The 11641-nt window shown below is 42.3% G+C and overlaps 1 protein-coding gene across 2 annotated transcripts in view; it reads right to left on the bottom strand.

Moving 5' to 3' along the window:
* Nucleotides 1–6695, bottom strand: part of TRPC6 (transient receptor potential cation channel subfamily C member 6) — a 163266-nt gene extending 156571 nt beyond the window's left edge. For both annotated transcript variants that reach the window (XM_075919281.1, XM_075919280.1), the window contains exon 1: nt 6315–6695. In XM_075919281.1, coding sequence (XP_075775396.1) covers nt 6315–6457 — 143 coding nt within the window. In that variant the 5' untranslated portion in view covers nt 6458–6695. The remainder of the gene's footprint in view (nt 1–6314) is intronic.
* Nucleotides 6696–11641: the final 4946 nt, after the last annotated feature.

An 11641-nucleotide genomic window follows, 5' to 3' on the forward strand; every position in this document is an offset into this window, starting at 1 on the left:
GCAAAGAATGATAACTAGAGGAAAACTTTTTCCTTAAGGTTAGCACATTTTCTTCACACTTTCAAAAAGTGCTAATCATGTTACACTTTGTTATGCCATTAATTGTGTTATTCTACAGTTATGATGAGAAAGGAATTTTTTTTCCATTCTTACAGAAGCACAACTTCTATGGACTTCAGTAAGAGACAGACAATCATAAAAGTGTAAGACGGGAAGAGACTCAGGAGATCAACTAGTCCAGTCTCTTGCACTCAAGGAAGGACTATGTAATAACTAGACCATCTCTGATAGGTGTTTGTCTAATCTGTTCTTAAAAATCCCCAGTGACAGAGATTCCACAGCTCCCCTAAGCCTTAGCCCAATATGTCATAACTAAAAAAAAAAAGAAAAAGAAAAAGAAAGATCAGATTTTTATAGAAATATGTCATTACCACGCTACTACCACCAAACACTGTGATGTTCATTATGGCCCAAAAAGGAACTTGTTTTGTACTTTAAAAGATATTACTGTGAATAAAGCTTATCAGGCAGTCTAATCAAAAGCAAATCTGACCAATATAAGGAGTTTGTTCCCAGATAATACAAACTCCTTTGTATTGTATAAACGAAGTAACTGAACCATTTACCTAGCTCTGTTATGTGCTTAATGACTAAGGATTTACTGAAGATTATGGTAGAAATGCCACATCCCAGCTGAGTGCCCTAAACAATGAGCTATAGTCTCTCTCTCTCTCTTACATGTACACACATCCAATAGATATTTAGTTATTTGTACAAAAGCACAGCAGCTCCAAGACAAGAGATTGTGCTCTGATGGAGAATAAAGACAAAACCTTGAAATGTGTCACAAAATGAAATTCTTCTTTTCCAGCCAGCTCATCTTACAGAAGTTTGTTTATTGAATTTAGTAAAAGTTGCAAATGCTTCATATTGCTGAGGAACAGGCCCTCAGTATAAATTTCTACCTCTGAAATAAATGAATTATATCAGCAAAAGACTGCTGATCAAGATTCATAATGACATTATAAGACTAAATACCCATTTTACTTCATTCATATTGTCATCATTGTAGTCTGAAATACCCATAAAGTACCATTTCTTCATTTAAGACATTAAGACTATGACTACATTGTGGAGCTATTTCAGGATACTTCCGGTATCTTGAAATAGCTATTCCATGTCTTTAAATCAGCCCATTATTTCTAAATAGATTTCAAAATAATGGGTGCACTATTCTGGCATCCTTGTAACCCTCATTCCACAAGGGTTAAGGGACATTTCTGAGTAGTGTTTTATTTCAAAATAAGCTATTTTGAGGTAAGGGTGCAGTGTAGATGCACCCTAAGTGTCCTCTTTCATTCCACAACTCAAGTTATTTCTCTTTCTGAAATGCAATTGAGATGAAGGCAATTTAGATTTATACATTTTATTCAGATATTAAAGAGAGCCTGAAAATGAAACAAATTATTGCCTTTCTTCTTTTAATCTCCAACACCCATGCTCTTAATTTCACAACCTTGCATGTTAGCAAACCTAAAGCAAATCTTATACACAAAGTTTGATATCTTGACTCTGTTCCACAACAATCACAAGCCTTGTTTCATCTAACTCTGAAGGATATACAATTCAGAAAACTCATTTTCCTAAGGCCCAATCTCATGACTTCCACTCTTTCAGAAGTCAATGGGAAATACCACTTGGGAGGCACTCAGCTTGTTGGACTGTCTCTAAATCGTTATTTGTCTTGTTAGTCTTTAAGGTGCTACTAGTCATTTTGTTGTTTTAAAGTTTTTTCTTAATTGTTGATATGATAAAATGCTGCAGCTAACTCTCTAGCTGCTTATGTATATTTTTATGTATATCACGACTGGAAGATGAAAAAATACTTTGTCACACTGTCTCTTGAGATAAGCATGCAGTGCCCGATAATTTATTACATGGTATAATTTCAGGCATAATTGGAACTCATCTGATAATAAATTCAAGAATAATAGTGAACTCTGAAGAAATATTTTTTACAAACTTACCATATAGCACTCTCTATAGTCTATATATTTAGCAAGAATATATCTTTGGCATTGGCTTTACTTATCTTGTTAAATACGAATGCAAAGAAACTGCCAATAATGAACAAATAAATGCAGAGGTCTTGATCCTGCCAAGATTTACACAGAGAATATATTTTATGCTGTGGAGTAGGCCCTCTGACTTCAGACAGGCTGGTCACATTGTAAGGCTAAGCAGATTCTTATTTTTGGAGGATTGGAACCTTAACTTGTAATAGAGCTAATTTAAAACATAAAAGTAACTGTTTACTTTAGTAGTTTCTGTGCTCTTTTGAAGGTGATGATGATATAATGTGAACAGTACAGATAACATTAGGAATATGTCGACACTAGAAACCCAGTACTACAGTGGTTCATGCCCATACTACCATCCTTCTGTTGGTGGCGTCTGTCCTTACCAGGAGCATTTCCACCAATTTAAGAGGTGCTAGGAGGAAGGGGGAAGATGAGAGCTGCTGAATAGACAGCAGCTGATCAGGGAGCCAGGAGTGGGAAGCTGAGGTCCAGCTGGGCTCTGAGCAAAATGAGTGCAGCCCAGCTGGGAGGGAAGACAGTCAGACTCTGTACAGAGCTCTCCCACTAGCTCCAGTGAACTCCTGGATTTCTTGTCAATTTTACTGCTCTAGCATGAAGCTGTGAAATTGACAAAAATGACAGCCAACTGCCTATGTAAATAACACAGTGTCTACACAAACTGTGTTGCCCTCACTACACCATCATTAGCTCATCATATCTTGTGGAGGTGGAGTCATATCAGTGTAATAGGGCGGTTATAGGGGTAGGAGCAAGGGTATAGTGTGTACACTGACATAATTAGGTCAATGTAAGCTGCCTTCTGTCAACCTAACTAGTGTAGAGCAAGCCTAGGTTACAGTGTGTTTGGTAATGCAGCTTACTCTGAACATCTCTCTCAACTATATGACAAGTTCTCATTTATACTAAGATTTATTCATTTGCTTAGGAAGGAGGAGTGGTGGAAGAAGTGGCAGGAATCTTTTGCAGGTGAAATACAAAAGTGGATACTTTGTAACAGCACCTTTAACTTATCTTTCTTAAAATATTGTGCTGTTTTGCTGCGCATTTCAACCTTATCTCAACAAGTTTATAAGTCCTTTTTGTATGTGCATGTGACAGTAAGATTTCTCATCCTCTTCCATTACTGTTTGACAAAAAAGTCCTTAATAATTGACTATTCTAGGAAACATAATAGAGGAGAGCTTAGTAATTTGAATATAAAATATTTTATTTAGTACAATAGTTGATGCTAGTTACTTAAATCAAATTCACTTACAAACTGTTATACTTTCTCGTAGATATGCACATTTCTTAAACACGAGGGCTGTGTCTAGACTGGCAAGTTTTTCCGCAAAATCATCTGCTTTTGTGGAAAAACTTGCCAGCTGTCTACACTGACCGCTTGAATTTCCGCAAGAACACTGACGATCTCATGTAAGATCGTCAGTGTGCTTGCGGAAATACTATGCTGCTCCCATTCGGGCAAAAGCCCTCTTGTGCAAATAATTTGCACAAGAGGACCAGTGTAGACAGCACAGTACTGTGTTGCACAAAAAAGCCCCAATGGCTAAAATGGCGATCGGGGCTTTTTTCCTCAAAAGCGCGTCTAGATTGGCAAGGACACTTTTCCGCAAATAGTGCTTTTGTGGAAAAGCGTCTGTGCCAATCTAGACACTCTTTTCCGAAAATGCTTTTAACGGAAAATTTTTCTGTTAAAATTCCGGAAAATCATGCCAGTGTAGAAGTAGCCAAGATGAGACTGTGATCGTATTACTTTCCGGAATAGCAACATAAAATGTTAGCTTGTACAGCCAGTCCCCAACTTACAAACGAGTTACGTACCAAACACTAGGTCATAACTCTGTCTGTTCGTAAATTGGATTACATTCACTTACGTACAGCCACGCTGTTCATAAGTGCAGATTTTGTTTGTAACTCGGGGAAAGGCTGTATAGGAGGTTGGTCATAAATACGAATGGTCATAAGTCGATGTGTTCATAACTCAGGGACCGGCTGTATGTGATTCACAGAGGATGGGGAAAAAGGTATTTTAACTATTGAGCTCCTGATATCAAGTGTATCAATGTAAATATCTAATCTCATTGCTGTCTGAGAGTTTTTCTTACTATTTTATTCCCTTTCTACACCAGTCTGGTTATTAAATGTGGTCTAGAGGTATATATCATATGTCAGAGGAAGTTGATAACCAGAAAATGAGTTAAGTATCAGGATACATAAAGGAGTACATTAGTAAGAAAGAAAGTTTGTCTTGTAATTCCCTAAAATTGTATGATTATTGTCATGTCAACTAATATATAATAATCACCCCACTCTTTGTATTGCATTTTCCCTTAGAAATACTAACAAATGCTAGCTATACCAGTCATACTGATAATACATTGAGTTATTGTGGTCAACATATGTAGTGCCCTGATAGATAGATAGATAGATAGATAGATAGATAGATAGATAGATAGATAGATAGATAGATAGATAGATAGATAGATAGATAGATAGATAGTCCAGAAATCTTAGACTTTTAAAAATAGAAAAATTAAAGTATTATCTTCTTACACATTGCTAGTTTAAAATTGATAACAAACCTGAGTAGCACTTAAAAATCAAATTGTCAAGCCTGTATGATTTGGACTGTAGATATAGATAGGTACAATAGAGAAATTGTGGCTTTATGAATTAGAATGTAACGTGTACCCAATAGGGACCACTGACCATAGAAGTTATTGCTATAACTATAGAGAACCCATTTAAGGATATAAATTTTAAACAGACCAGTGTAGTCCATAACATATTCCATATATAGTTAAATCTATTCTATTCAGAATAAAAGCTTCAGAGGGGTAGCCGAGTTAGTCTGTAACAGGAAAAACTGAAAAAACAAAACAAAAAACCAAATAGTGTAGTAGCACCTTAAAGACTAACAAAACTTGTAGATGGTATCATGAGCTTTCAAGGGCGCCCAGGAACGCTTATGGTACTATCTATATGTTTTGTTAGTCTTTAAAGTGCTACTAGACTATTTGTTGTTTTTTAAAGTTTTTCCTATTCAGATTAGTTAGACTTTATTTCAGCGCCATTACAACAGGGCATAATATTACTTTCCTTGTCTTTTGGTGTCCCTCTCTTCCATTAGCTTATATTCAAATACTTTCCTGCCCCCTTCTTTTTCAAAAAAAAAAAAAAATTGCAATACACAGTTCTACTGCAGGGAAGATGACCACTGTGTTCATTTCACTTGCCAAAGACCTGGTTGCAATAAATTGTCTGTATATATATTAGGAGCAAAAACAAACAAACAAAAACCCACACACCACACCTGCCTGATAGCTTTTCTAGAGATATGACATGAGACAAACAAAACTAAATGACATGTTCATTAGGAAAGGGTAAATGAAAATGAATAGCACGTTTGTGCTTTTGCTTTTAGAGAAGGACAAAGGAAAGCAAACGCCAGTTAGAGGCCACATCTCTTAAGAACTTGAGAAAATGTGTGTAACTTTCCTTTCAAAACTGAAATAAAGATTTCCTGGTAGAGTGGTACCATCAGAGTGAGACTTTATTGTAGCCTCCTCTCCCAAGCATTTGAGCACCCAACCATTCTCCGCCTAGAAGGATCAGATGTCACCTGTTGACATGAGGGCGCATCCTAGTGCACCACGCTGCTGCTTGCCAGAGGGAAAAGCAGTGTCCGCTCGGGTAGCGCTGGAGAGCCGGACGCGGATTTTTCACAAGCGTGTTGTTTTTGTTAATAGGCCGCTTATTTCCGATTATCCGCTCTCCCGCTCCGCGATGCAAACACAGAAATCAACTACGGACTCCCGGGGATTGGTCTTGTGACCAGTCCCAGCGAAAGGGTGAAGCCGGCCGGGCCGTGCGATTCCGGGCTACCAGCTTTCGCTGAGCCCCACCCCATGCATCTCAAGCGGGCTTCGTAATGCTCCTGCACCCGAGCAGGGAGCGCCCGCGCTTGGACAGGAGCTCAGGGCTGCAGGGGCTCGGTCTCCCCGCCCCGCGGCGCACCTGTGCCTGCGCTGCGCGGGGTGGGGCACCCTGCCGCACTGTGGCGCTGCTGCCGGAGGCTCCTGCTGCCGCCAGCCCCAGCTCACCCGCGTGCCAGGGGGCGCCGCAGCCCACCCCAGCCCCACTCCTGCCGCCCTTCTGGAGGTCCGCTCCGCCTCCGCCCCCCGGCGGGGCCGGTTCCCGCGCGATGCTCACAGCGGGTAGTAGGCGTAGGGCGGCAGGGTGCTCTCCTCGCACGCCCCCGGGGCCACGAGCAGGTAGTCCTGGCTGTCGGTCCTGCGACCCGGCCCGGCCGGGGGGGTGCTCGGCCGCGGCGCGTAGGGGTGGCCGCGGCTCATGCTGCTACCGAAGGTCTCTCCGCCTCTCGCCGGGTGCGGGACCCTGGGTTGGAGCCGCGATCCGGGTGTCGCTCAGGGCCGCTCCCGGAGCGCCATGGAGCCCGCTCTTTGCCGCCCGGCGTCTCCAGACAGCTGCGGCAGAGCAGGAGAGCCCCCGGCTCGCTCCGCGCCCCAGCCCCGGCACGGCTCCAGCAGCCACCGCCGCCAGCCGCTCCCCGCCACACTGGCTGAGGAGCGCGCGAGCGGAGTTGCTATGTCAGTCGGCAGCATCCTCCCCCCAGGCGTCACTGCCCAGCCTCCGGAGCGCTCAGACGTGAGGGAAAGTTTGGGCCGCGCCAGAGCAACAGGGGATCCGCTGCCCGACCATGGGCAAGTGCCGCAGCGGCGCTGGAAAGGCACCTCACCCTCCCCGCGAAATGTACCTGCTCCCGAGGCCAGCTGCTGTAGCCCCAGGTTGCGAGAGGAGGCGTCTCTCTTCCTGGGAGGTGTTTGCCAGCATATAACACTGGGAAGTGATTTGCATATAAAACTAATATTCTGCTAGGGGCAGCGCGCAGGAGTGTGAGTTGGCCGCTTTTGGAGGCGCAAGTTAAACACACTTCAAACCGTATCAGCACGTGCACATAGGTGAGAGGCAGGCAGCGCAAATCTGTGCCATGGAGCCAGCTGAGTAACGGTATCCACAAGCACTTCGCTGCAAGGTGGGGGTGGGGGGTCGCTGAGCTCCTCCAGCCCTGAGGCTGTGTGGGGGAGAGCCATCTTCCTTCTAGTCCCAAGGCCCTGGTCCCCTGGCAGGAGCACAGAATTACTGGGGCCAGGTGTCCTTTGCTCTATGCCCTCTCCTCACCATGGCCCATGGGCCAGAGGTGTTCAGTCTCTCTTCCTGCCTTGGCCCTGACCTGAGGTGCTTGCCCTACCCACATACTTGTGGATACAGTTTACTCAGCTTTATTATATATTGATATGTGGGTGTAACATATTCTCTCCAAAGGAGGAGATATTTAAATTCCTGGGCCCTGGATTTTAGGAGCTTGCTCTCCCTGCCATGCCCTGGGGCAGCAGGAGCTCTATGACTCTGCTACAGTCCTGGGTCAGTAATCTGGGCTCTTGTTGAGTAGTGGGGAGGACTTGTATCCCACCTTGCCCCACCTTGTGCACATCACTGCAGTATACTAATTACACTGCCTTCCAGCCTTAGCATTAGCATTCTTGTGAGGTTCTCTACCTCATAAATAAGTCACTGAGGTCAATTGTTTACTACCAATCTGTAAAGTAGTAAACAAACCCACTTGGCCACCAGTATGAGTGTCAAGAACTGGATAAAGGAACAAGGGTAATTAATATACCTTTTAAAATGTAACTGAAAGTTCATTTAGTTAACTGTTTTACAAAAGATGGTGAATGGAGGTTTTTTTAAATATATATATATATATATATATATACCGTACGGGTCAGCAGTTCACACATGTAAATCTACATTGAAGAAACCAATGAGGCCTGCATTATGCAAACAAAACAAAAGCGCTCAGTATGAAAACAGATTTCAGTTTTAAACATTTACATCAACTACGAAGTAAGATTATCTAAATATATACTAAACTTTCTCATTTTAGCATTATGGTCATTGACTAGCATCCATTCCTGATTTCTTTGAAATCATTATCACAATTAGTTCCACTGATTTACATGGAAAGGGAAGCAAACTTTACTCTTTGACCTAGAAATGAAGTAATGACACACATTCTCCTACAAACTCTGTCCCTTGGTTTCACCATAAGATTTTTTTTCTATTCCTTTAATTTACCATTCCTGACACTAGGGCTGTGTCTAGACTGCATCCCTTTTCTGTAAAAGGGATGCAAATTAGACACATCGCAATTGCAAATGAAGCGGGGATTTAAATCCTCCCCGCTTCATTTGCACAAACATGGCTGCTGCTTTTTTCTGGCTCGGAGCTTTGCCGGAAAAAAGTGCCAGTCTAGACGCGGATCTTTCGGAAAATAAAGCCTTTTCCAAAAAATCCCTTCTTCCTTATTTTAAGAGGAATAAGGGATCTTTTGGAAAAGGCTTTATTTTCTGAAAGATCCGCGTCTAGACTGGCGCTTTTTTCCGGCAAAGCTCCAAGCTGGAAAAAAGCGGCAGCCATGTTTATGCAAATGAAGCGGGGGGGATTTAAATCCCCGCTTCATTTGCAATTGCGATGTGTCTAATTTGCATCCCTTTTACGGAAAAGGGATGCAGTCTAGACACAGCCTAGGAGAAAAAAAGATACTGTAATTATTTATGCTGTCATGGTTCTGCAGTTTCGCAAAATAATTGTAGCAATTCAGGATGCAAACTATACCAGAACATTTAGTGAGACCTAGTCACAATATGTTTTTATTCCATTTCCATGAGGAGACTAACATAATCTTTTCCTGCAGTAATTTGTACATTTAAATTAATACCAAATTATCCTGCAAAATTCTGCAGTGTATTTAAGAAAGAGTACACTCAGATATACAGCACCTTTCAAGTGTTCTTGAAGTACCTTTTAGAAAGGAAAATTCATAACCAGATTTGAAAATGTGTGGGTCTATAAAATGAGTATATTTTAATAAATCCCCATAGAATCCCTCCAACAGTCACATCAGAGTTATTAACAGCATTTCTTATGTTGAAAAGGTGATTGATTCGTAGCTTAATGTCTCTTTCCATAATAATATGTTATGTAACTTTTTTTAGTCCTGCCTATCCACCTTTACCTCTTTTGAAAAATAGATCTTTATTAGGTGGGTGAAGAAATCTTGTACAATTACTTTCAAAATGAAGAATGAATGCAGCTGCCCCTGCTATCTACTGGTTACATACTTACATGTGCCTCATTGTGGCAATATTGGAAATCTGAGCCACTGAGACTGGTCTTCTCGCAGCTGCTTACCTACCAGACAGGAAAGGATATAAAGAACCTGATCCAAAGTTCATTGACCTCAATGGTAGTACTTCAATGAATTTAAATGGACTTTGGATCAGGTGCTAAACACACTGCTGCTGTGGTTGCCTAGGCAAATGTCCTGAGGCGAGTCAGCCACTCTCTTCAACTTAGCTGCCAATTGCTGGTGAAGGAGAGAACATATCTTGCCACTTATTTAAATCCATGGTAAACCCACATCCAATTAAATGAATAGGCATCAGGTTTAAATCAAACATAAGGAACTGCTTCACACACAATGTACATTGTATGTGTGAAACTCGTTGCCAGCAGACATTGTGAAGACCAAAACTAAAAGGGTTTTAAAAGAACTAGATAATTTCATGCAGTGTAGGTCCATCAGTGGCTATTAGCCAACATGGTCAGGGATGCAACTCCATGCTCTGGTTGTCCCTAGGTTCTGTCTGCCAGAAGCTAGGAGCAGATGATAGGAATGAATCATTCAATGATTGTTCTGTTCATGCCTTCTGAAGCACCCACTATTGGCCATTGTCAGAAAACAAGGTATTGGGCTAGATGGACAATTGGTTTGATCCTGTCATGCCATTCTTATGCTGAGCCTCTTAATTTGCCCACCTGTATGAAGGCCTCAGTTGCGAGGAGGGGAAAATAGGGAAATAGCCTCCTGGATCTACCACTATTGCCTTTGGTGCTAATGAGCCTCATGGATGATTTGTAAAGCCTTTCCTCTTTATTTTTCTTCCTTCCCTCCTTCACCCCACATTTGCTATTTTTTTTGACAGCAGCATAACCCTTCTGCCATGTGTTGATGGCAACAAAAACAGCCAGGTTCAGTGTTATAGAAGTTCCCTTAAAGATTTAACTAATGTCAGTTTGAGCATTGATTACTGTATTTGTATGCATAAGCAATACATTTGTAAACTAATTTATATATTGCTTGTGCATTCACAAATGCAGTAATTATACATACCAACATAAAACTCACTGAGCAAATTGTCTGAAACTATAGTAAAGAACAGAATTGTCAGACACAGATGTACTCAGTTTGTTGGGGGAAAGTCAGCATGGTTTCTGTAAAGGGAAATCATACCTCACTAAACTACTAGAATTCTTTGAAGGCCTTAACAAGTATGTGGACAAGGGGGATCCAGCAGATATAGCATAATTTCCAGAAAGCCTATGACAAGGTCCTTCACCAAATACTTTTAAGCAACATAAACTGTCATGTGATAAGAGGGAAGATCATCTCATGGATTGATAACTGGTTAAAAAGATAGGTAACAAAGAGTAAGAATAAATTTATCAGTTTTCAGAATGGAGAGAGATAATTAGTGGTGTCCCTCAGGGGTCTGGACTGGGACCAATCTTATTCAACATATTCATAAATGATCAGGAGAAAGGGGTAAACAGGCAGCAAAATTTGCAGAGGATACTAAACTGTTCAAGACGGTTAAGTGAAGCAGACTGTGAAGAGCTTAAAAAGGATCTCAGGGTATGTCTACATTACAGCACTAATTCGAACTAACTTAGTTAATTCGAACTAAGCTAATTCGAATTAGCGCATCTAGACTTAAAAACTAGTTCGAATTAGCGTTTTGCTAATTCGAACTAGCATGTACACACTGAGTGGACCCTGAACCGAGGTTAAGGATGGCCGGAAGCAGTGCCGGCAGGGCATCAGATTAGGACTTAGAGTGTGGAGCTGCTGCCTCAGGCTAGCCGAGGGCTGTGCTTAAAGGGACCCGACCCCCACCCCAGACAGACAGTTCTCAGGGGTTCCTCACATGCAAAGCAGTCCTGGCATGGAGTGCCCTGAGTGCCCACACTCGGCACATCACAGCACTCGGCCATCAGCCCGGCTGCACTTGCCGCAGGCTGCCACCTGGAGGGGGGGGGTCAATCAAGGGGCTTCAGGAGAGTTTCCACCCCGAGGAGCCCGCAGAGCCAGCCCAGTCCTCCCCATGGGGGGCTCGTACCCCATTCCTCCCTCACCTCCTTCCACTTACCCTTCCTAGCCCCCCTTCCTGATGTACAAAATAAAGGACATGTGTGTTCAAAAATAGAAACTCACTTTATTGAACAAAACTCGGGGAGACTGGGAAAAGGAGGTGGGAGAGCGGAAGAGAGAGAGTGGAAGAGGGGAGGGCAACTAAAATGATCAGGGGTTTGGAACAGGTCCCATATGAAGAGAGGCTAAAGAGACTGGGACTTCTCAGCTTAGAAAAGAGGAGACGGAGGGGGGATATGATAGA

Source organism: Pelodiscus sinensis, chromosome 1 (assembly GCF_049634645.1).
Source record: "Pelodiscus sinensis isolate JC-2024 chromosome 1, ASM4963464v1, whole genome shotgun sequence".
NCBI classification, from domain to species: domain Eukaryota; kingdom Metazoa; phylum Chordata; order Testudines; family Trionychidae; genus Pelodiscus; species Pelodiscus sinensis.